At 43.4% G+C, this 26,391-nt stretch overlaps 1 protein-coding gene across 1 annotated transcript in view; it reads left to right on the forward strand.

Moving 5' to 3' along the window:
* Ephb1 (EPH receptor B1) overlaps positions 1-26,391 on the forward strand; it is a 300,214-nt gene that overhangs the window by 187,550 nt on the left and 86,273 nt on the right. The window contains exons 4-5 of the mRNA XM_019207667.2: positions 3,070-3,405; positions 25,787-25,911. Coding sequence (XP_019063212.1) covers positions 3,070-3,405; positions 25,787-25,911 — 461 coding nt within the window. The remainder of the gene's footprint in view (positions 1-3,069; positions 3,406-25,786; positions 25,912-26,391) is intronic.

The following is a 26,391-nucleotide window of genomic DNA, read 5'->3' on the forward strand; positions in this document are numbered from 1 at the left end:
CCCTCCCTGTACCCACATCTTGTCACATGCTGGAGGAGATTATAGACTGAAGGAACCTTCAGCCATCCACACTGAACAAAGTAGAAAACTAGGTTAAAAGAGCCAGTTACAGTGATTTTCTACCTGGGCTCAGAATAACAAAGACAAACTAGACATCTGTTCCTGTCCACCAGGAGGACACAGAGGGAGAGATTGTCATAACATAATGATGGTATCTGGGCTAGGCATCTGGAAATGGGTTTAAGGAAGCCCAGAAAGGTGGTGAAGTACTGTTTGACATTAAGAAAGGCTGCTAGTGGAATAGGCAGTATATTTCTAAGGCTGAGCGGGAGTTTAAGTAAAAAGGAGGGAAAAGAATTGCAGACAGGGAAGGACACTGCGGAAACTTAGGGAAATGAAGAGAGTTTAGTGCATACAGGAAATTTCAGGAACTTTCTTATTAGCCATGTTATGAGAGGAAAGGATCAGGTGCCCAAGATGAGATGAACAGCAGCCAGACCACAAGGGACTTGAGTGACACAGAAAAGAGAGTGAACACTTCAGGTAATTGGAAGGTAGAGGGCTTTGAGAAGAGGAATGCTGTGAATCCATATGCGTTTTATTGCTCACACTTTGGCAGAAGTGACTATATGAGAGAGATTCAGAAAAGATGCTAGAGAATTAATTAAGAGGCTTTTGCAGTTGGGCAAGAACATGATGAGGCCTGGAGTTCTGAGGCTGTGGGAATATAGAGGAAAGGAAATATGTGAAGAAAAGAAGTCAGAGAAGACAGATCATGCTGCTGGGATGCAGATGTGACCAGCTGGTAGCTACATGGGGTGTCAAGGAAAGAGAGGACTGAATTGAGGTGGAAGTCTGAAGGAAAAACTATCTTGGTGGAACAGTAGGGAAGTAACTGAACTGCAGTTGGCCAGGAGAGAAGAGACATCACTTGGAAAAGCTCAACTGAAGAGTGAAGAAGAAAGGTGTACAACAGAGAGAGAAGTCAGATGATAGTCTCTGAAAATGCTAAACCTTATGCATAATTGAGAAGCTGGAGTCAGGAGATTGAGTGAGGTTGAAACTCAAAGGAGAGAGGGGATCATTAAAGAAGGAAGCTCTCCAAAGGGTGGGAGGGAGGGTGGTCGCATCAGCCTCTGCCCCACTACCTGATGTTGCTTTCTGAAAGAGAGCCTCGGGATGGGCTGAGGATACAACAGGATAACAATTATTTTAGTGACTTTACATAAAGCAAGTGCTCAGTGAGTGTATTTATTTGAGGATGAGAAACAATGGCCTATGGGTATGGCTAGGCTGTTTGTCCTAAACGTGTGACAGCAAGCAGCAGTGATGTTGGCCATGTGAACTTCTGTTCAGACTATCATCAGTCTGAAGCAAATAGACATGTCCAAGATAGACACTGACCGATATGGATGCCAATGAATTATGTGAGGCAAGTCTGGCCTGGTCCAGGAGAAACCCTCCTGGGACAGTACTGACTGCTCTCCCATTACTAGTTGTGTGCTAAGCCAAAGAGAGATGGATGTTCATCTTTGGGCAGGTGGGTGGGGAATTCTTGAGCACTGTTTGCAAGACTTCACTAAAAATGCTTCATAAATTCTGCCTTGTCACAAGCAAGGAACAATGCTGTGCCTTTGCTTGGGCCTAATGGGCTTTATATAGTACAGTACTGATTTTCTTTCACATTTTAATAGAATCAGATTTAACATTTGCTTTCTGCTCTTGCTGTTCGCTGTTGACTGATTCAACATAGAATCTTTCCCTGGTGCCCCCCGACCTTGTTGTTATTCCCTCATTTTGTGTGTTGGCATTTGATTCCTGTCTCCAGCATGAACCACTTTACACATGTCTTCGTTCAGCTGGCGACAGTCACGTGTGTGAATTCTGAATGCATTGCTATCCAGAGCAGCTGCTCCAGTGAACCCACCATTCAGAAGGGGGGCTCCTGGGCAAGATTCATTTCCATCCTAGACATTGAGGATACGCAAGGCTCAGGCTTGGAAGCCTGAGGCTATGATCTCTTCTGTTCATGGGCAAAAGATTCTCCAATTTAATCTCAAACTGCCCAGTACCGTGACTGTTAATTCAGCCACATTCTGTGCTCCTACAGAGTATCAGGTTTCTCAGAGTTTTGCATCCAAGCATTTCCACTTCTGCTGGATTGGAAACAGCCATAAATGAGTGGTTCAGAGAGAGAGCCTTGAGTCCAGTGAGCCTAGCTGGTTTACAGGAGACAGAGTCTGCTCAGAGCTGGGCTATGGTTAAGACCATGTGTTTTAGAATCAGGCAGGTCTGGGCTCCCACACTGGCTGTATATCTTGTAGGCCCCATGATCTTCTGGAAGCCTTAGTTTCCCTACATAATTCAGAAACCTTTGTATTTTCATGGTAGGATCTTGGGGGAACAAATGAAGCAATGCATGTAAAGCAGGCAGCAATGTATCCTGTACACACTCCTAGGCTCTGTTTATGATATGGTGTTAAAAATGGTTTTTATGTGACCTTCTTCTATTCAACAATGTACCTGTCTTAATGCACCAAAGCTTATGTAATGTGAATATTTATCTACCCAGGTGCTCCAGAAGCAATAAAAACCCCTGCCACCATGCATATACCACACAGATTCCAAGATTGACTGGGGCTTCTAGAGGGGCCACTCATCTCTCTACCCTTGAGTTCTACTCAAATTAAGAAAAGATAAGACATTCAATAAATGTCCAGTATACGATCATTTTGTTAACCCTTATTCTGGCTTGAGGATGTGGCTTGGTCCTGAGAATGAGACTTGACTTGTAGCCGCATGCTTGAGCTCTTTTCTCTCAGCACATACAATTAAAAAAAAAAAAAAAGAAAGAAAAGAAAAGAAAAGTTGGATAGGATTTTGGGACAGGTTGTCATCTCTGTCCACCACTTGTTCTTACAGAATTCATTGGAGCATGGAGACCTGGGGTCTCCAAGAAGAGGAGGGGTGAGTGTGTGGGGTGGGGTGGGCACCAGTGGCAAGCTAGAGAGGTTCTGGATGAGGGAGCTTCAGCCCAGCCTCATGGTACCCTTCTTTGTCTCCCTGCAGGTGTTCCATCAGGTCCCCGCAATGTCATCTCCATTGTCAATGAGACATCCATCATCCTGGAGTGGCATCCCCCAAGGGAAACTGGTGGGCGGGACGATGTGACCTACAACATCATCTGCAAAAAATGCCGGGCAGACCGCAGGAGCTGCTCCCGCTGCGACGACAACGTGGAGTTTGTGCCCAGACAGCTGGGCCTGACTGAGTGCCGCGTCTCCATCAGCAGCCTGTGGGCTCACACCCCCTACACCTTCGACATCCAGGCCATCAATGGAGTCTCCAGCAAGAGCCCCTTCCCCCCACAGCATGTCTCCGTGAACATCACCACAAACCAAGCTGGTGAGTCTGGAGGCTTCTGTGCTTTCATTCTGTCTCCATGGCTACTGTTTACCTCCCTTTCTGTAGGGACACAGCTGCAGCCACTCCCATCCTGTCTGGCTGCCTTCAGGCCTCCTATCCTCACTTGATAGACATTTATGGCCATGAAGGAAGTGGCTGTAGTGTTCTACCATTAATTTGTATCTGTTTCTCTTTCTATCTGTCTGTCTGTCTGTTTGTCTGTCTGAGACAGTCTTACTAGATAATTCAGGTTGAAAAATTGCTGTGTAGCCCAGGCTGGGCTCTAGCTTGCAATCCTCCTGCCTTAGCCTCCTGAATGCTGGACTTGGAAGCATACATCACCACATCACCATGCCTGGCTTAGCCTGAACTGGAGTCTAGGAGACTTTCTAGTAGTCATCACAAACACACAGATATGCTATTAGAGTAGGACCAAGTGCTCTGCATTAGTTGGTATTCACGAAATGCTATTGGAAAGATGGATAGAGGAACGGACAGACAGGTATGTAGGTGGGTGAACAGATAGATGGATGAATGTGTGGGTAGATGGATGGACAGGTGGATAGATAGATGCATGGATAGACAGATGAATGGGGTGAGTGGAAGTGTTATAAGACCTTGAGAACCGGAATGTCAATGCTTTAATGGAAAACCCAGTGAAAGGAACTTCCCAGAAATCATGATCAAGGGTAGTATTGCATTCATAGGTTATTTTTCATTAAACTTCCTTTATTCAAGGCTGCAGTCTTCTTTCTAGCTTGCTCAGATAAATGCTATAGTGTTGTAGAGGCTCAGACAGGTGCCAGTAGTTCATTCCTGATAATATATCCTGGTGGCATGCACAGCTCAGAACACACTTCCTTCTCTTTTTTAAAAAATCTATTATTATTTTTATTATTTTTTAATTGAGTTTATTGGTACAATCTAGGTCTACAATACAGTTACATTCATTAATGGGATCCTGTACCTTCACATGACAGGTCTTGGTTCTCATTTTTTCCCCTTGTCCCTGCCCTCCTATCACCCCCTGCTCCCCTCCCCATTTACAAACACTTTATTTCCATTTTTTCCATTTTCTCATATTTTTTTCTTTTCCCTTATTTCCTTTCCCCTACCCTTCCCACTTTCCCTACACCTTTAGACCTTTTCTTCCTATTTCACACTCTTAATTATCCCATTAGGATATTGTGTACTATTATAGTTTTTCACACTTTCTTCTCTTTATTTCTGTATCTCTTACTTTTCTGATCATTTCTTTTTATTGCTTTTCACACCTCTTACAACAATCTGTTTTTTATATCCATTTAGCCAGTATATTCATCCACTAAATCACTCATTTATTTATTTATACATTTTTAAGAGACAGTTACTTAGCATCCATTCTTATGCCATACTGTGAGAAATATAGTGGAACTTGGGTGACTTTCGTGGGAGTCCCTCCCATGAAACTCATTAATGGAAGAGGTTGTGGAATGCAGACATACTGTACAGGTCTGCAAGATGGTATATTCTAAGCATGTGCAAACCTGCAGTAAATGCCAAGGGCATCAGAGAAAAAAGAGCAGTCTCTCCTCTGTGTGATCCTTTAGGGCTGAAGAAGGAAGTGAACATCACATCTATGGACAAGTGGGGTTATAGGCAGTGGACCATGATCTTATTTGGAATTATAGATTTTTCTTAATCAAAAAACTTCTAGAAGGGCAGCTTATTCGTGGAATAACAAGAGCCAACCATTTCACTTCCTCTGTGCATCTCCCTTTTCTTGATCTCTTCTTTTTTACTCCATCCTTTTCTTCTCTTCATCTTCCCATCCTGGACATGCTGCTTTTTATTCATTTGTTTGTTTGTTTATTTAATTTTGGGGTGGTACCAGGGATTGAACTCCAGCCCTTGGGCTTGAAAGGCAGGTGGTAGAACCACTGAGCTAAATTCCGGCCCTCTGCCTCTTTTAATACCAGGCATCTTTGATGGCAGATGATTCTTGGGTTTAAGCTGTCAGAACTGAGAAGAAAAAAAAGGTGTCGTAGGAGAGCGTGTCTGTCCAGATGGCTGAGTTATTGCTCTGTGTGTGTGTGTGTGCGTGTGTGCACGCGCACGTGCGTGTATATGTTCATGTGGTGTGTTTGTGTATGTGTGCATGGTCACGTGTTTACATGCATACGAGTATAGTGAGAAAATAAGGATGGAAGTGTAGAGGCTTCCAGCTGGTGACCACATCCCCAGTGCCATGGAGACAAAGGTTGTGACAGTCTGCATTACTCAAAAGGGAATGATAATTTCTGCATTATGGTGAGCATGTAACATGGGCAGCCTTTGTTAGCAGTATTTCCCTTAGAGAATTTAAGGCAGAAAACTGGCTGAAATATTTTAGTGTCCCAGCTTCTGGGAATAACAATCCTGCCAGGCTGTCATGTTACACTGGGCTTGGCTGTCTTTTCTCTCTCTCTAAGCATGTGTGAATAAACCTGCCACTTATATCAGTTTGCTTTTATTTCTTCCCCTCCCTTCCCTTACCCTGCTATTCCCGAACCTGCCCATCTGCTCGTCTTGCCATCTGCACCTTCCCAGGCTGCAGTGGAGATGAGAGACCAGGGCTTCTGCAAGGGGCTCTGCATTATCAACATTCAAAATATTTATTTTTATCCTCATCTATTAGCTCCACCACAAACAATGTTCTCTTGCCCTTTGTTCTCCCGCTAATGGGCCCTTTATTCTTAATCTTCCCTGATTTTGCAGCCCCAGACTCCATTATCATTTTCTAATCTATGATTCCTCTTTGGTAATTGTAGAATTTGGGTGTTGGTAAATTTCTATAATCAGTGAGAGAATGATACAGTTGTTCCTTGGTGTTGCATAGTTATTATAAAACAAATATCAAGTTGACTAGTAGTTCCTAATCATTGTACTACAGTGGTCTGAGGAACATTGTGGTATCATAATGGATTGTTGAATGCAAATTGTCTTCAGCTAAAAGATAGTATTTTTTGAAGGTAGAAACCATCAAAATAAGCATTTGATCCTGCTTTGCTACAAGAACAATATAGAAGCATAACATAAACTACACATTTTCCCAAAGATAGAAGAGGTAAATATTAGCCATTATGAAAACCTAATATCTTGCTTCCATTAAGGTATAAGGTGGGTATATGCGTGTCACCACTAGACCATGATATGTGTAACATCTTCCAAGGACCCCTGAGTTTGTCCACTCTAGGTGAAGTCTAGGTAGACCTTTGGACAGCACTGGATAGGTCTTGGTTGAATGACAGATAAGCAGTTATTATTATGGTTGGTACCTCATGGGTATTTCTTTGATTTTATAAAGAATTTTGTGATCTGTAGATTTATTTTGATTTTCATAACTACCCAATAAGTGGCATTATTGTTCCTCATATTTGAGGTAAAGAAGCAGAGGCTTAAAGGGATTTGGAGAGTCTAGAATAAGGGTGAGTCTAGAATCAGAGGTGAATTTGACTGGGGGATCACCAAACAGTCTATTGAATCTTTAGATTCCAAAAGTCTCCATCTTCTGCCACAAATCCAATCCTCTATATAGTCCTGACACTCAAGAATATTATATCACTTAGGGAGTATCAGAATTGGATCCTTACCTAGTCTACAGGCAGAGGCAGAAAGTTTCCATTTCTGAGCAGCTAATGTACCAAGCCCTAGAAAATCCTATACAAAGAGATAGTGGGTCCGGTGAGGAAACTGGGGTTAGAAAGCTTATAGAATTTGCTCAGCATCTTACAATCAGCAAATGATGTTTCTCGGTTTCAAACTTGGGTTTGGGGCCATTTTATCCTCAGACTGATCAAAAACCATATTACAGTGGGGTATGTAAGTTATAAGCTCTGTCTAAGCTATTGCCACCCAGCTGGTCTACTTTAACTGTCAAAAAAATGTCCATCATCTTTGGTCAGGGTTGGTCATGAATTATGCAAGCTCATATTTACTTGAGGCCTTCAGGTATACATGCTTGCACTGAATACAGATGCCATGAGTTTAAAATAGGCCAGATCAGGTGGCGTGCTCTCTATTCTAGTGGCCAAGTGATCTGCAGAGACACTGTAATCACCACTAGCTTCAGCACTCTCTGGCACCTGACCCAGATTCAGGCCCATGGTTGGATCATCTGGGTATCAGAGACAATTAAGTGAATGATAAACTTAACTTCTCTCTCCTGCCAGTGAGACTCAGAATATCAAAGTTGGGGAAGAAGACCTCAGAAAAAATCTTGGTGTGTGTTGGGAGGCGGAGGTGAAACAGTCCAGGACATACATGTTTTGGGACTATCTAAGCCAAGGAGAATAAGCTCAAATGCCCCTGAGGCCAGCCTGGTAGTGGAGAGGAGCAAACCAAGGCCAGGCAGTAGGGACTTGTAGGGACTACAAGGAACTGAAGAACACAGGTGCAGAAACTACTCAGCTCCAACAAGTATTGCTGTGCTCATCACTGCTTGATTTTATAAGCTGAAAATCCAGATTTAAAATGTTTACAACTGATTAGAAAAATTTAAAGCAATTGGGAGCCAAACAAATCCAATTCTGGATTTGGCCTGTTGGCTATGGTTTACAGCGTCTGATTTTGAAGGCTAATCTGATTGACTCAGTCCTTAACGATGAGCAGGCTATGTTGTTTTAATCTCCTTCTTCCCTCCCACAGTTATTTTCTTTACCTCTTGAGCTCATGTTGGCAGACATACAGTTGGTGGGGGGCTTCCTGGACTTGGTTTCCCATTCTGTTCCTCATATGACTCCTGCAAATTCATTTATCTGCCAAGAGCCCTCATTTCTTGCCTATAAAATTAAAAGCATGATGTATGCTTTCTAGTACTGTAGTCACAAGCAAATGAGGCAGCTGTGAAAATCTCCAAGCTGTGGACTGGGAGATTAGCAACATTTCCGAGACTATGTCGTAATCCAGAGAGCAATTTGCTGGACTTTTTCTCCCTAAGCTCTTTCCTTCCAAGGCTTCTCAGCCTTTGTTTGGGACTGATGTTATCCATATCAGATATGTAGCAGATATCCATTTGTCCCTTCTCTGCTGAGAGGAGCAGGCACAGGAGAGGAGAGTAGCACAGTCTGCATCCCAATGAGCTAAGGATGAGGGTGGGACTGGAGCCTAGGACCAGCATACCTGGCACAGGATGATCCAGTGCCTCAGAGGAGCTCTTCTTCTTTTTTGCTTTGTCTGCTTGGAGAAACAGCACTTTTCCTTTAACTCACACGATTCCATCGGCACAATTTATATCAGACTTTTCTATTAAACACAGTTCATGTATGGCCTGCTATCCACGTAGAATACTATTCATCACACCCACAGTGCAGACACAATCCATTACTTAATATTGTTTAAAAAATTCTTCACTGCTTCTGTTAATCGTCTCCAGCCCCTATAGTTTGTCCATTTTTAAGACATTTTTGAATTTCTTAGACAATTAGAGTCACTCAGAAACACTACTTTTCCTACAAAAGAATTACCTAGGCCATCAATTCCTCTGAATTCATCACCTAATTTGCATTATTCCTTGGTTAAATATAGTATTTGCATGCATAAAGAATAATCTTTGAATATGAAAAGGAATTTATGATATTGCAATATATTGAGCTCTTTGGTGGAAAGATATTATGTAAATCTCAAAATTAAATATTAAAACAATATTACATGCTGCCTGTAAAAACGTAGTGTGAAGATCCCATATGCTGGAACCAGTTCATTTTTAAAGGCTGGTCTCATTGGAAATTAGCAGGCAGATTTGCTTCAGAGTAGAGAAAAGATTGAGTCAGAACTTGAAAAAGACTGGAATGAATTTAAAGAAAACTTTCATTAAAGTAAATAGAGAAAATTCAAAAAACTTAAGTAAATGAAATTTTCACTATTCTTAATTCAATTTCATTGCTTTCTTCTCATCAGTAATTCTAGGAAGGCTGTTTTATTGTTTTCTAAGCCTTGCCATTGAGAAGGAAATTTCATGTGGCTTTGGAAAGGCCCTGACCATTTGCAAAAAAAAGTGTGTGATTTGTGGAGCCAAGGACATCAGCAGGTGGCCCTACCATGACCAATATTGTGGTTTCCACCTTTGGAAGCCTTGGGATTTTCCACCAGATGGTGAGTTCTGTGGAGAACCCAACTTCCTCACGTACCACCAGCTTCAGGACAAAGGAACAGCACAGTGTGAGGCGCAGAAAACCTTGGACCATATCTTCACATGTCTTTAGTCCACAGAAAAGCATCTTTTTTTGTTTTTTGTTTTTTTTGGTACCAGGAATCGAACTTGGGTCCTTGTGCTTGCGAGGCAGGCGGTGGAACCACCGTGCTAAATCCCCAGCCCATCTTTATACATTTGTTTGGCTGGAGTGTTATGATGAGAATGTGTGTGATGGTCCACACGTGGCATCTTCTGATTAGCCAAAGGACTAAGTGGCTCCTACAAGGAACATGCAGGGAAAGATGCTTAGTATGCTGCGTCAAGCCTGGATCACAGAGGAACATAGAAACCTAGCCACACTCAAAGGAGGTTAGTTGTCGTGTTTGCACACTGCAACTTTAGAAATGTATTCATTCATTCATTCATTCACTCAATGAAATATTTGTGAAAGCTTTCCAACTGTTGACTCAATAGCCCCTGCTTCTTAAGAATCCCATGCATTCACTTTCTCAACAAATGCATATTATATTTATTGAAACCTTCCAGGTGCCATACACTGGTACAGATAGCAGCAAACAAGACAGGTAGAAGTCTGTGCCTTTGTGGAGCTCACATTCTAAGCACCCACTGAGACTGGGATTAGAAGTGCAGAACAGCCACAGAGTGAATGGGGGCTCTGCTGTGAAGTGGCTCTTCTGGATGTTATAGTGGCTCGTGAAGCTGACTTACTATGGGGGCGTAGTATGGACAGATATCAGGGCCTTCCTTCCTCCCTGACCTTCTACCAAAGCCACAAGCAAATGACAACTATTGCCTAATCCAACTAGTGTTTCCACTGTAACTGAAGGTATAACAACCTAGCGTGGACTTTGAATAAGGTAAGGAAACTTTCCACAGTTGACAGTGACCCCACGGTCACCTCACAAGCCCCATACTTGGAGTACCTGGAGAGATGATGTCTTACCTACTTTTCTCATTGCTGAAACAAAATACCCAACACTCAAAGTGGAGGAAAGGTTTGTTTAGCTTATAATTCAGTTCATAGAGGTTTCAGTCCATAGTTGGCTGGCTCCAAGGCAGAATGGCACATGGCAGAGGGAGAGTATAGCAAAAGCAAGCAAGGGGACTTAGCATCGTTCTGCCCCTTTTGTTTTATCCAGACTCCTTAGGGCGGGTAGCACTCACACACTTAATCCTAGTGTCCTTGAGCCTAGCATCCCACCATGAATCAATTCCAGTATCACACAGCCTAGATCCAGTCAATTCTGAAAAAGCCCCACCTGTGATCACATTAGGCTTTGGGGGGACATCAAAACACAAGCCATAACAGATGGAGCAAAATGAGCAAAGAAGTCCCAGGTCCTGGACCCGCTCTAGTCATCCTAGCAGCCATGCAGGGTGAAGCTGTTCACACCTGTTCTCAAGCTGTTAGCATCACCAGGTGATACCCTGTATCCATCTTATTAGCCATTGTACCCCAGTGTCTAGCTAGATGCCTGAACATAGAAATCATTCAATAAATGTTCATGAATGAACTCATAAATTGTTAAATAAATGCATGAATGAATACTTCAGTCATTCTGAAATTAACCTCAGCAAATGGTGCAGCTTCAGCTCTCTGTGGTCTCTCCAGCAGGCATCTTTTGGATTGGAGTTAAATCCTTGTACTCTCCCAAGTATTGCTGAGACTTGGGACTTCCTGAGTGCATTGTCTCCTCTGAAACATGGCTCTCTGGGGGTCCTTCTGTTATAACCTGGTCTACCCTCCCACTGGCAGGATCCCAGCTGCTTGAGAAAGCATGGTTGAGGGTAGTGGGGATGGCATTTGAATGCTGTTGTCTGTCCACCTGCACATCAGCTCCATGTTTATCATTTTCACAGCATTATCCATGTTAAACAGGCAGGAGCACCAGGGGTTTTTGAATGCAGCAATTAACAAAACAGTAATCAAGCTAAGTGTTTAATTTCAGAAAATTGACATCTTCTCTGAGCAGATATGAAAGATGAGAGAAAAAAGGCACATTAAATGTTCTGGGCAAATAAAGGCAACACTGGACCACAAATATTTTCTAGCACAAGGCAGATTCTGTCAATCCCCCAGGTCTTGGGATCAGTTTCTTTTTAAAAGCTGAACTATAGGACTTTAGCTAGTTGAACTGTAGGATCTTAGAACATTTTCCCTCTCTTTCTCTCTCTCCAACCCTCCCTCCCTCCTTCCTTTCTTTGCTTTTTCTTTTTTGGTACCGGGGATCAAACTTCTGCCCTTGCACTTGCAAGGCAGGCAGCAGAACCATTGAAACCATTGAGCCAAATACCCAGGCCCCTCGGTCCTTTCTTCCTTCCTTTCCATCTCCTTTCCTCCCTGCTTTCCATTTCACTCCTTTTAGGAGCCTAGACACCTCACCACCTACTGTGTCCTGGCTGGTCTTAGATCATCTTCGCAGGCTGGAGGTGCCTCATAAACTAGTGAGCTAGCATTTGTTTGCAGAAATGGGTTTGCACGTCAGCATGGAAGCTTCTGAGGAGGTAAATACGCAGGGGGCTGAGGGGAGACGGGGGTTCACCAAGGTCTACCTTGTGTCTGTTTCCCTGACTGTAATCTGGATGAGAGTGAGTGCCCAGGACAAAGGATGGAGAGGCAAGGAAGGTAGCTCTGGATTAGGGATGCTGCGAGGTTGGAGGCAACAATGGGCAGCCTTGAAGCACTGTGATGAGGTGCCACAGCTAGGCAGGAAGACAGAGCTCTCAGGGATTGTGTTGAGCCTGGCACTGCCAGAAGAAGCACTGGAAATTGTATTCACAGGGCTGGAGGTCCTCTGGGAAGGGGCTAGGAATTTGACCTAATGAGCAGCTTTCCTTGAGGGGGACTTATAGGCAGCTGACATTGACAAGGAAAGCAAAGAGAGAAAGCGAGAATGGTTTGCAGGTCCCTAGAAGATACCCCTGGGGCTCCTAGACATCTTCAGAGACCACATCTAGAGAAGATGGGGTTGGTTCTGTATGCAGCAACTTGGGGAGATTTTGCGTATGCATTCAAGCTATTATTTGTGCAGTTGGATATTTAGGCTTCTGTTTTCTCTGTGAAGCAGGAGGTAACCGTGGTTGCTAAGACTGAAGGGAAAAGTATTAGAGTTGAAAGTTTGAGTGAAATAAAGACTGACAGTGCCACTGAGAGAATGGGTGGTGGAATTAGCCAGAGGAATTCAGGATTTCGAGCTGGTGTGGAGAGATAATTTGAGGTTAATGATCACAAAAGCTGCCCTCTTGTGTAGCTTTCTCAAAAGTGTGGCTCGTGGAGATCAGAACTATAGGGAATAGATCGTGGAACCTAACCTGGATAATGAGGGATATGAATGAGGAGGGGGCTGATCCATTGGATGGAAGCAAAGCCCAACAGGGCCACCTCAAGCCAACAAGAATTGTAGTGGGCTCATCTGAGGCTGCCAGAAGGAAACACAATGCTCGACTTTGTGGTTCTGAAAATGGAGAAATTTCAAAGTTCAAGTAGACCGGGAGGTTGGGCAGATATGGGGGAATTGCAGACTTAAAGGAACAGAGAGGGCATTTGTATTAGCTTTCCCACCCCTAAGACACAGTACAGGACACCCACAACTTAAAGAAGATGATTAAGTTGCCCTCCAAGGCAAAAATATCATGGCAGAAGGGAATGGCAGAGCAAAGATGCTTAGTTAATGGTAGCCAAGAAGCAGAGCAAGGGAACAGTGCTAGAGAGGAAAAAGGGCAGATACAGTAGCCCGGGTCAGGGTCATGCTTCCATAACCCACCCAGTCACATCCAGAAGAGTGTGCTGCTAATCCCCTAAATGGCTCCTAAACCGATCAAGTTTGACACAATGAAACTTAATCACCACAGCATATTAAAATGGACCTGAAATCGTCCAAAAGAGGGTAAATCTCAGGGTAGAGAGGAAACCAGACAGAAACCCAAGTCTTCAGTGAATGAGGCAGTGGCAGTGACAGGGCGTACATGTGGTGCCAAGTCTTGGAAAGGAGTGGTTCAGCCAAATGGCTCTGCAGAAGGTGCAAGAGATGGTGAATAACAGAGTGAAAAAGACGATGGGGAGCAGGGAAGACACAACCCACCTCCTGACCCTGAGGTGCACTGAGCATGAAGTCACACATTGTTGCCATTTGAGTCTAAGGGCAGAAGCGTCCCCAGAGAGAGCTGTTTTGCCTTAACAGTTGTGCAAGAAATACTTTGAGTGGGAGTTAGGAGGACTGAAGAGTTTCTAGATTTGTGAGCATCCACTTTGGAGGGATCAGGGTAAGGGTGTGAAAGGGGAAAATTAAGTTCAAGGAAAAGAGATCCAAACTTAGCATGGATGGTGCAGGGCAGGGCAGAGCAGGAATTGTAGCATGAAAGCACTGAGTGGGCTGCTATCAGGAGGAAGAGCTTTGGACCTCCAGACCAGAAGACTCAGACCTCTGGCTTAGAGGAGGATGATCACAGTGACTGTAGGTGCAGTGATACTAGTTTCAGGGTGGTGATGGTGGGTTCCTCAGCAGGAGTGGGGCTTTGCTGGAAGTGTGTGGGTGAGAGCTGGAGGAAAACCTAGGACACAGCCCGCTGTGGGATATCTTTTTCTCTTGCCCTTTAGTTCCCTAGTCTGATGTTTCCAGTGAACTGCTTTTCATGATCAAATACTGGGCAGACCAGTCCTATGGTGGGGGAGGCTGATGAGCCTGCAGGAGGCAAGCAGGGCAGGGAGCTTCAATTGATGTTTTCATTCTGATGGTCTTATCCTCAATTGCCATCACAGCACCTGGCGACAACTACCCAGGACAGGCACCTCCTGATAAGTACCATCAATGTCTACAGCCTCCTATGGCCTTGGGTTAACAGAGCTTAGGCTTTCTGCCATTTCTGCAGTGCCCACTTCCTGTGACACCTTCTGGTCCTCCTAGCAGGGAAGAATAGCTGCGGGAAAATGCCTGCCTAGGGGGTCCCAGGAGGCAGAGGTGCCTAGCAGGATCACTGACCCTCCTGTTTCCTCCTCCTGACACAGAATTCTGCACACTCTCTGGTTGGGTGGGAGTAGTTGACGGAGACCTTGATCTCCCTGATGGCGTAAGGGATCCTGAAGGCAGTGTCCATCCACAAGTGTGTCGCCCTACCTGTCCTCCATCCCCATGCAGTGTACTCTGGAGGAGCTTCAGAATTTCTGAGTACTTTGAGAGTAAGAGGAGGGAGAGAGGAACTGAATTATTCTTGGACCAGGAGGCTGAGCTATTTCTGGCCCTGCATTAACCTCTGCTGGGGACTTAGGGATGTTGTTTTTCCTCTCTTTCCTTCTGCACTCTAGTCTGTAAATTGTGAGAGTTGACAGAAAACTGAATGACTTTGGATGCCTCTACAGCTCAACATTTCTGACTTCTAGATTAGCAGTTCCCAAATCTGAAAGCACCTCAGATTTGTAGGAAGGGCTGCTTAAACAAATTACCAGCCTACCCCCAGTACTGATTCAGTAAGCCTAGGGCAGGGCTTACAATCTTGCAGTTCTTACCAGATCCCAGATGATATTGATATGAGATCCCATTTTGCAAACTCCTAGGGTCAGGTGGATGATCCCAGGAAAGTAGCCCACCCACACACTCACACCTCATAGTTAATATGAAAAATGAGGATTTATGTCATAAACCCACATTCTCAGAGTAGCCCTCTTGACCCTAGCTATCACACACACACACACACACACACACACATCTTGGCTTAGAACCAAATCCCTTTAGTAGATGGACTGGTGAAGGAGGAGCCGGTGGCATCCTGTCTTGCAGTGTAAAACTGCAGCACAAGCCCCCACTTTCCTTCCCATCAACATCTCACTGGGCTCCACCCCCAACTCAGCTGGTATTCTACAGCAGCATGGAACTGAAACTACCTGAGGAGGTTCTCAATTCCCAGGTGACTCAAGGGTAGGGAGGGAGCTGAAGGGTCAGGGTCATCTTGTGGCAAAGCGCAGCGAAAAAACAAACAAGAAGCCAATGTCCACAATAGGGGAAAACAATGAGAAAAATAATTAATTCTGTTTCTGTATTCATACCCAGTACCCACACTAATTGCTTATTTGTTTAATCTACTTTGACCAGAAGTGTTACTGCACCAAAAATATTTAATGAGTCAGGCTTCTTAATGTAAAATTCAAGCATATTTGTGCAATGAAATGAGATTTCATTAACAGAAAGAGAGAATCTGTTTTCCAAGCTGGACCTTCTCAACAAGTTACTTCCTAGAATAGAAATGTCAGAGGAAACACAACTCATCTGTGTGCAAATTATTCTTTGTCATCAATAGTAGTGGGTCCAAAGTCATTAGTTGACATTTGAACAAAGATTTTGGTTTTATCCCATGGCTATTTTTAACATGGGGAAAAGAAAATGGTCCTGCACTCCCAACCCCATCACTCATAACTTCACGGAAGTCACATAACTTAATCTGGGGGCCCGAGGGGACTTATAGGCATTTCCAGCAGCTTTTGGACCTGTCTGTAAACCCTTCAAAATGTAGGAAGATAGGTAGTGGCTTCAGGGAGCTCTAGGGCCCACATCTGATTCAACCAAAGATGTTCTGAACTATTTTGTTCACACTTACATTTTAGAGGAGCTTTTATTTGGAGAACGGATTATATGGGTTAAAGAAAAATATAGTAGAAAACCACTGATGTTAGGGCAAGAATTCAGCTGAAACCTGAGTTGAGGAAAGATGGACCCAGCTTCCCAGTGTGTTTGGCTACATGGGTAGAAGCTTTCCTACCTCCATTCCCTTGGCAACTACATATTCATAGCTATTCCATATTCTTCCTGTGAATCACAGCCCTGCCTCCCCTCTTCCATTCCCTTCTTCCTTGAAGGCCAATATCTATATTTTGTAGAACTAAGCCACTTTCTGACTCATTATCCTTCTGAGGTCTTTAGAGAAAACCCCATAAGTATTCCAGTAAGATCAAACTCTTGTTAAACACCTAGTATGTGCTAACACAGTGGGAAGAAGCTAACCACACTATTCCTGCCCTTGAAATTTACTCATGACTGAGAGCAGAGACAAGCACTTGAAAGGTTAGATCACAGTGCACTGCAGCCCAAGCTGGTGATTACTTTCTAGTAAGACTTACAAACATGAAGGCTTTGAGTTGGAAGGCAGGAAGGGCTGGGCAAGTTTAAATCAGGGGAATATATGGCTCCATTTGTGTACTTTGGGGGGGTCCTAGGATTGAATCCAGAGCCTTATGTGTACCAGGCAAGTTGTCTACTACTGAGCTACATCCTCAGCCTCTGTTTGTTCCTTTGAAGGCCAGCAGGGTCTTGAGAAGTGCCTTGTAAGCAGAGACTGCAAAAACCGAGCTTTTCTGAGAAACAGTGAGGAAAAAAATTAGGACTTTTTCCAACAGGGAACCACTGCAGGCTTTTGAGCATCAGAGTATATGATGGGTAAGGCTGAGATTTAGAAAGACTAAACTTGGGCTGGGGATTTAGCTCCGCGGTTCGGTGGCCTGCCTTGCAAGCACAAGGACCCGAGTTCAATCCCTGGTACAAAAAAAAAGAAAGAAAGACTAAACTGACTACAGTGTAGTTTGAGGTGAAGAGATTCAGAGGTGGCCTAGCAAGCTGGGATAGTAAGGTGAGATGCTAGGAGATGCAGGTAACAAGACCTGTGGAAAAGCAGTGGCAGAGCCTCAGGAGCCTGGGACTCCTGAGGCTGGCTGACACCATCATATGGGCAAGCTGTGACTCATCCCCTTCCTAGAGTCACCAGATCGCCTTATCCTTAGGATCAAAGCATCAACCACTTACTTTCTAGCTCCTTTCCCAGAAAAAAATAGTCATCTCAAGATGTCACTGGGAAGACAGCCCTCTTCTAAAGCATGTGTCACTCCGATCTCTGAGGACCCAAGTCTTTGTTAGCTTTTCCTGCTTCTAAGCCTACTCTTAGCCTTGCTTCCAACCTGACTTGAATAAGATGCTTATTTATCCCCTCATAGGTATCTATCAAATAAATACACAAGGTGTGGCTGGATGGCACTTCTCACATTTACCTCAGGGAAGGAAGCCAGCCGGGGGACTGGTTTGTATATATTCATGGTGGACACAGAAGGAGAGTTTGAAATGGTTGCCAAGTACTAAGCCTGAGAGGTGGAATCCAGGGTAAAGGAGCAATAGAACATACAGGGCATATCCTCAGGACATCTGGAAAATTCATAATGAAAGGATAAGCATTCTTATTTTATCTCTGAAGAATGTAAGGCCCAAAGAAGTTAAGGCTTTGGTTTAATCTTAACTCATGATCACATGATAAGCAAATAGCACAGTTAGGATAGGAGCCCACATCTACGCATTATTTGTAGGTCCTGAACACAGCTCCTTTTTATTTCTACTAATTCCTCCTGCTTTCGGCTCAGATCCTAGGCACCTTACTATTCCTTCCCACACCAGCTTTCCTCACAGCGTGGTCTATCCTATAGGCTGCAAGTGGTTAATCTAGGAATGATTTGGCTGGGAAATGCTGTTCTAGACAGAAGGGAAGAGGTTAGTATTACCATATGATCCAGTAATTCCGATCCTAGGTATATGCTCAAGAGAATTGCAAACATATGTCCACACAGAAACTTGTGTATGAATGCTCAGAGAAGCATTTTTCTTAATAACCAAAATGTGGAAATAGCCCAAATATCTATCAACTCATGGGCATTTGTCCTAGAAAAAGCAATGCCCAAGATGTTAAAATGGTTCCTGAGTTTCAGATGCATTATTCAGGCTGGGGCAGTAACATCACTCTGGAGGGACAGGATCCTCCCATATGAAAGGGTCAAGGAAAACTACTGCACCCAATAGACGAGCTTCTCCTTCTGTGGATCTCCTTGGAAGTTTTAGGAAAAGTTTTAGGAAAGTCCCTCAAACCAGAAAGACCATTTACTTTCCAGGAGACTTGCTAAACTCTTCTCCAGTACTAAATTAGAGGAAATTCAGCTGTGACCTGTGTCTTCTCCAAGCTATAAGAAATGGCCTCAAAACAGGGCCATCCTTGGGATGATTCCTAGCCCCGAAGGAACATTGCCTTCCATTCTATTTACCAGAGCAACCTAGTTTTGAATGTGTTGGCATTTTGCCATTATTTTTCTTTAAAACTACTTGCAAATACTTCTGAAGTCTCAAATAAAATTTTAATGTAGTAAGCCATTATGTAATTTATTAGATCCTAAAGTGAATTATGGTTAAAACTACTGAAAGAATTATTTTGACCCAAAAATCAATTAAGAGATTATGAAGTAATTTCTAATAAGCAAAGATAATACTTTAGAACTTGGCAGTTGCCCTGAGGGGAGAAGCGTTAACTCATTCTCACATTTTGGAATCTGAGATGTTCGATTTTGTGGGGCGGGGGGAGATACCTCTATCAATAAGGAACACAAAATGAGTAAGAAGAAAAATGTGAAGATGATCAAGTCTATAACTAAGTTCAGAGACCTAGGAATGTGTGGTGGAGGTGCTGGTCTGATATAACAGTGACGATTCCACATAATTAGGACTCCAAACTCCAGATTATAAACTTTTTTTTCAGTACTGGATAGAACTCAGGACCTGCTCTTGCCAGGCAGGCATGGCACCTCTAAGGTACATCCCCAGAAGCTATACATGTTTGAATAGATTCATGCCACCATCCTGGACCAAACCTGAGTTTCACAGGGTGTATAGGCTACACAGCCTCTCCCCAGCCCTTCTTACCAATGGAGTGCTGGCTGGTTGTCCAGCAGGGACCATCATTCATCAGTGTCAGTAGCCAATGACCAGTTTGGGCTGACATTTGCCCCGTGTCATCTTTTTTTTTGGTACCGGGGATTGAACTCAGGACCTTGAGCTTGCCTGCCTGGCAGTGGAACCACTGAGCTAAATCCCTGGGTACCCCATCCCCCACGTCATCTTTGAGATCTTTCCCAACGTGTGACTGGGGCCATCCTGTTCCTGCAATTTATCCACATCTCATTTGTCAGTTTAGGCAAGAACATCCTGCAACCTTTCTCTGCCGTACGTGATATACTATATTGGATCTGTCTGTATCTAAATCAATTTGGGAATAAGATCTCCCCAAAGTCTATCCTGGAAAAGACTTGCTCCCTTCACTCCCCTTTGGTTTTCCTCCATCACTGAGCTACCTGACCACGGAAGTTAAGTTCCTCTCTGCTTCTGTCACATTTAAAGGGCCTCTTGTTATTGGTGGGAGACTCTCTTAGCAAACACTTCTGGCTCTGATTCTGATTGAACCCTGGCTGATTTTCCCCTGGGGCTTGACAAGATACTCTACTTTGCTTCCTGCTCTCTTCTTTGGATCCTGGCTTCTTATTAGATCAGCCTCTTTATTTTTCTAAGAGAGGCTGCAGGGTGATTTTTGATTCTGTTTCGATTTATCGAGGACTACCTTTTAAAGCCAAACATCTCTATTGAGCTTTCAACATTTTCTTTCCAAATAGCTGCTAAACTTACTCCTTCTCCTTACCTTTTCTAAAGAAGGCTCCCTATGTGTTTCCTTGCTAAATCTGAATAATCTTGTGAACCCTTCATTTTGATTTCCGTCTCACAGTAGAATGTTTAATTTAGTCTGAAGCTTTGTGTGTGCTTGCAAAACATATTCTTCCAAGCATTCAATGGAACTGTTTCTTTATCTGAGGATTATGGAGTACAGACAAATGACCAGGACAGATAATAGAAGTCAGAACATCTGGGAATCCGGGGTTGCTTCTTTGAATTAATTCCTATCCCTCTTTTTTTTAAGAGTAGGAAAATTTACTGAGAGAAAGATAGCTTCTTTTTACGTTTCAGTTTTGCTAGGTGAAGTTAGTGTTTGGATAAATACCTGATCTTACTTTTATTATTTTCTGGTTTCATGGCACATAAAACATCAACTCTAAGGGTAGCTATTGCCCTTGGGGAAAGAAAAATGAAATTCATCACTGCAGGTGACTGCTGATGGCAGAACATAAACTTAAGTTGCCCCTGATTTTCAGGGAGGAGAAGAAATGCTTTGTTACTTTCTTCCTCGTACTAAATCCCATCACAATTAAAATGTAAGACATTTGGTGTTCCAGAGGGCTTGTGATCATCATATCATCATAAATGTGAGAAATGCAGACAGGAATGACCATTATCCTCCAGCACTTCCTGGATCCTGTATTGCTAATTGGCTCCTGGAGCAGTCCGTGGTGTCTGTAGTAGTAGACATTTCTCTCAATGAATTTTGGCTATTGATTGCTCTGAATCACCCTCCCTCATGCTAGTCTCTTTACGGCCCAGCCACCAGTGGACTCCAAGGGCACGGAAGACGAGGTCATCATTCTTCTACTGATCTTTCTATCCTCAGTGACTATAGAAGGCCTGGCATGTTATTTGGAAAATATATGGAGTATTAAATGTTAGCTTTCTGGAAAATAGAGGCTAGAAGATGAACCAAGTCTAGGGAAGTCCTTAGGCTATTCAGGTTGATAAGTCCAAATTTTGTGAGTTCTGAAAACCTGTACAGTGCTGCCACAGTCCACAGCCATATGCTTCCACCTAGACCGGCAGGGGCAGCCCGGACGGCAGTATGTGGTGGAGGAAACAGTGTCACCAGGTGCCCTTTGTTCACACCATTATCAGTGGTATAGACTATAACTCCAGAAACCTGCCTCGCTTTCCCCGAACTGAATCTCATCTCCCACAGCTCTGCTCGGCACGTGCAAGGTTTTGGGAAAGATGACTGTGTGCCATCCACGTGGTTAACCATGGAGGCTGTTGCAAGACTGGGGACTTGGTTCCAAGCTTCATTTTACCTGACTTAGCAGCAGCATTTAACATATGTTGTCTTCCTGGGAACTCTTATCTCCCACTTGGTTTCTAGGCAATTGCACTCTCTCAGGTTTCCTTCTATCTAACTGGCCTTGCTTAAGCTGTTTTTACCTCATCTCCTGCATCTTAAAACGTATTCCATCCTACTTGTGCTCTTGGTGATCTCTCGGTTCTGCTGCTTTCTGTTTCTCTGAAAAACTAAGGGCTTCAAATTGGTATCTCTAATCTGCCTACTCAGAAGCCACCTGGAGACTCAGTGGCTAGCTCACACCTAACAGGTCCAAAGTGAAACACCTGGTATTTCCTCCCAATTTCTTCTTTGATGTCTATCCTGATCTCAGTTGATGGCAGCCTCACTCTTTCAGTTGTGAAGAGAGAAATTTTGCAGTCATATTGACCCTTCTGTGTCTTCTATATCCCACATCTATAGAGATATTCTAAGTATGGGTGCTTTTTAATTTACAATGGGGTACATCCCAAAGAACCATTACAAGTTGAAAATATCATGAGTTGAAAATCCATTTAATACACCTAACCTACTTAACATCATAGTGTCATCTATCCTAGCTTAAATGTGCTCAGAGCAATCACATAAACTTATAGTTGGGAAAATAAGCCAACACAAAGCCTGTTTCATAATAGCGTATAATATCTCCTATAATTTATTGAACATCTGTATCCAGGAAACACTGGCAATGCATTACACTCTATGGGTTATTTATCCTCATGTTTGAATAACTTTCTGGAAACTGTGGCTCATTGTTAATTCCCAGCACCAAGAGAGAGCCTCATATAGCATATCAGTAGCCTGAGAAAATATCAAAATTCAAAATTAGAAATAAAGTTTCTACTGCATGTGTATCACTTTCACACCATGATAAAGTTGAAAAACGTAAGTCAAGGATCATCTGCATATCCAGAAGTTGACCATCTCTACTGCCTGGAGCCTGGTCCAAATAATCATTGCCTCCCAGCAACCACCATCTGAAAGGTTCTTCTGGGTTTATAAAACCCCCACATTCTCCTTTCAACGTAAACTGAGGGCGATACTATTAGCATGTAAATCAGATCATGTCTCTGCTCTGTCGAAATCCTCCCTTGGCTGGATCCCCAGATTACTCAAGCCAAAGGACCTGCCCACCGGGGCCTCCTCTCTTCTCTCGTTCCTCTGGTTCTTTGGTGCTCCCAAGTCAGACCCTTTGCTTTGGCCATTGTCTCTCAAATGCTTTTCCCCAGATATCTTAGCCACTTTCTCGTTGCAAGGACAAAATACTCAATACTCATAATTTAAAGGAGGACAGGTTTATTTTGGCTCATGTTTTCAGTCAATGGTAGGCAGGTTCGAAGGCAAAAACGGCACGGTGGAAGGGCCTGGGTAGAGAACAGTTGTTTATCCTATGACATCCAGGAAGCAGAGAGAAGGGAGGGGCCGGGGAGGGAGTTATATCTTTCCAGGTCATGCTTTAATTGACCTCCCTCTTCTCACCAGGCCCACCTCCTAACAGCACGTTCAGCTATGGATTCATCAGTAGATCAGTCCACTGACGAGCCAATGAACCAATCACATTCTAAAAGTCCCACCTCTGAACTCCTGAGTAAAATTCTAGATCTGACTCTAACACCAGACATTTTCATGGCTTCCTCTTTGCTCCCTCAACCCTGTACTCCGGCATCTGCTTCTCAGGAAGGCCTCTCCTAGCCACACACATAGTAGCATTCCATATCTCTTCCCTATGAGCCATTTTTCCATTGTACTCATCTTTAAATATACTGTGTCTCATTTATTATGTCTAGTCTCTGAACTCCACTAGAAAATAAGCTCTAGGAGAATAAAACATTTCATTTTGTTCATAATGGTGTCTCTAGAACCTAAAATGGTGACTTGCACACAGCAGTTGCTCAATAATCATTTGTTTAATTAACTAAATAACCTGGGCCATAATACTAAATTAGGTGGAAAAATACACTTGATATCTAAATCAAGATCAAAAATTGGGCTGGGAATGTAGCTCAGCAGCACTGAGCCTGCCTGGCAAGCACAAGGTCCTGAGTTCAATTCGAGGTACTGAAAAAAAATTTATTTTAACTTGAATTAATAGGCCAAATTTAATACCATAATGGTAATGCGATAGATATAAATCCCCATAGTTGAAAACCAACTCTACAGACAAAAGATAAGAACATTCCTTGGGGCTACTGCAGGTCATACATGACTGTGATTTTGGAACTGAAGGGCAAGGACACGTTTTTGATCTGAAAATCTAATTGTTGTGTTAATGCACATATAGCCCATAGATCACAGTAGATATAAGTATTACAGTTCTTTTTGTAGCTCAAAAAATGGGGAAAGAATTGAACTCATCTGTGGGCATCCTGGCTGAGAGGGATCCCCTGGAAAACATGGTTGCCATTTGGAAAAGAGCCACCTTGGGTACCAGTGAGTCATATTCATGGGAGAAATATTTGTAATATCTCGCTATTCCTTTCAGTGAGAAAAACTCACGGATGATCTAACTAGCTTCTTTACATATGTGACAAGCTATGCTGTGGAAGAGTGAACATCGTGTGTTACCTTGGGGGGTAGATCTAAGACCAATGGGAAGAAGACAAATTTCAAATAAGGAAAAGCAAGATACGTAAATTGGTGAGAGGAACTGAACTATAGAGCTGTAGCTCCCAGAGGCAGTGAATCTTCCATTCCCAAGGGCACACCAGGAGATTAGGAACACATATTTGACAGGCAAAGATTTCAGGGGAACTTAAGACTTCATTAATTCAGGTCTTCCGTGAACCCAACACCAAGATGGAATTAGATATCCAAAATATTTATTGCAGAAACAAGATAGGAACAAGAAGGATCTGGGACAGCCATCAGACCACTATGAAGGTCTGATCTCTGTGAAGGAGGGAGGGAATGAAGGAGGATTGGATGGAAGAGTATTCTACTGCTGTGCTATTATAAAGAAGATCGAAAAAGCCAATAGGGATTCATTGGGCCAAAGTTACCCACTAGAAGAGCCCCACATCATGTTGGGATGGGTCTGCTACTCTCAGTCACTGGCTGAGAGCTGTCTGTGGGAACCAGACCTCTGTGTGACCATGGTGATAAACTTCAGAGCACAGTATCTGAGGCCATTAGTCAATTACACTCCTAGGGACAGGATGTTCTGAGAGGTGCATTTTCACAGCCAGCATAGGTGCTTTAGTGGGAATAGTGCAAATTGGCCTTCAGAGTCCCAGAGTTTACTGATTCTAAGGCATCAACATGACACCCCTCACCCTTCTTTGTATGACTCTCCTGATTAGTAACATCTTCAAAACACCTGATCTGCATCCCTTCCCCCTGCAAAACTGCAGGCAGTAGATAATCACTGAGCATCCAACATGTGATGAAGAAGGCAGCACCCACTCCCTGTGACCTGCTAGCTATGCTCTGTAATTCCAGGTCTTGGAGGGAATCTATTAACTTAAATGGAGGATAGTAAATGTCACTCAGCCATGGTCCCCAGAGAAAGCCCTGGGAAGTGGAGATTGAGAGAAGAAATGACCTTCATTATTGCAGAAGTGCCAGGACTGAGCAGAGCATAGACGGGAGCATCATCCATTACCCACCTCTTCCCTTAGAAAGACAGCCCTCATTTATTATTTCCAGACTGTTTGGATTCTACTTACATTGTATGAAAAAGGTTGTATCAGGAAATAAATATTATTTCCAAACAGACATCTCCTAATCACCTTTGCAGTTCTTGGAATTATTATCCTGTTTCCAAACGTTTGGTTTGTGTATCACTTCTTCATTTATATTTGTGAGCTCTTTATTGCAAATGTCTTCATTTGGAAAATTCTGACAGTACCTCTGTTGTTGGTCTATGTTTATGTCTTCTTGAAAGATACACCTTTTCCTTCTGTATCAAAGTAAAATTGTACATGCAGTATTAGAAAGAAATATTTGCTGGAATGCTTCTTTCTGTTGCATAGCAAGTAATTCCACAGTAACCAGTTCTACTCTTACTCATTATTATCTCTTGCCCTAAGGTCTCCTCTTCCTTCTACTTTCTGCTCCAAATTATTCCATTCTTTTTTTCTCTTCTCACTTTTCCTCTTATTCCTCCAACCCTCTCTTGTTTTGAACAAGCCTTTCTCTGCTCTGCTGTGAATATAGCACATCCATTTCAGCTTCTGCTTTCCTTTGCTAAATTATCATCTTTTCTCTCCTCTGTTATCCAAACTCCATTCATTCTGCAAAACCCACAGAAAGTTCTGCAGATCCAGCTCAGCTGATGAAAGAGAAAGGACAGGGTTCAAACCCAGTGACATTTCTCTTCCAATTTATCTCTGAAAGTGGCACTTCTACTACTGAGCATCTATTCAGCTACCTTGTCTCTTCCTCTCTCCACAGCCCCCTCCACTGTTCCTATCATGCACCAGGTCAGTGCTACCATGAGGAGCATCACTTTATCATGGCCACAGCCGGAGCAGCCCAATGGCATCATCCTGGACTATGAGATCCGGTACTATGAGAAGGTGAGCCAGCTCTGCCTGCAGTCTTGTAAGATCCAGGGCAATCTACTGTTCTGTGACCAGCGGAGGGCATGAGGAGACAAGCTGGAGGAAGTGCTGGGGAAGAATCTGGTGTTGGAGTCCAGAAGCTCCCTGGGGAGTTAGTGGGGTCTTCTCTGGAAAAAGGCTCTGGAGGTCAGGCACTCTTGCACTAACTCAGGAGAGAAACTTCTAAGCTCCCACCCTACTGCCTGTGTAGTCCACTGGGTTGGACTGGGCTGGCCCAAGCCCTTCTCCAGCTATGTGTTTGCTACAGTAATACAAACTGCTGCTGCAAAACTGCCAGATGTCCTGAACCCTCATAGGATTTCATAATTTTGTAGACAGTGGTTTTCAAAGTTTTTGATCACATGCCACCAATGCTTATTTATAAATTATTTGCATATATGATGCATTCACATATCTGTGGAGATTAAAAACATGTAAATGGAAACTTACAACAAC

This window comes from Fukomys damarensis, unplaced genomic scaffold (assembly GCF_012274545.1).
Source record: "Fukomys damarensis isolate Sample0158 unplaced genomic scaffold, DMR_v1.0_HiC HiC_scaffold_37, whole genome shotgun sequence".
In the NCBI taxonomy this organism is placed as follows: Eukaryota; Metazoa; Chordata; class Mammalia; order Rodentia; family Bathyergidae; genus Fukomys; species Fukomys damarensis.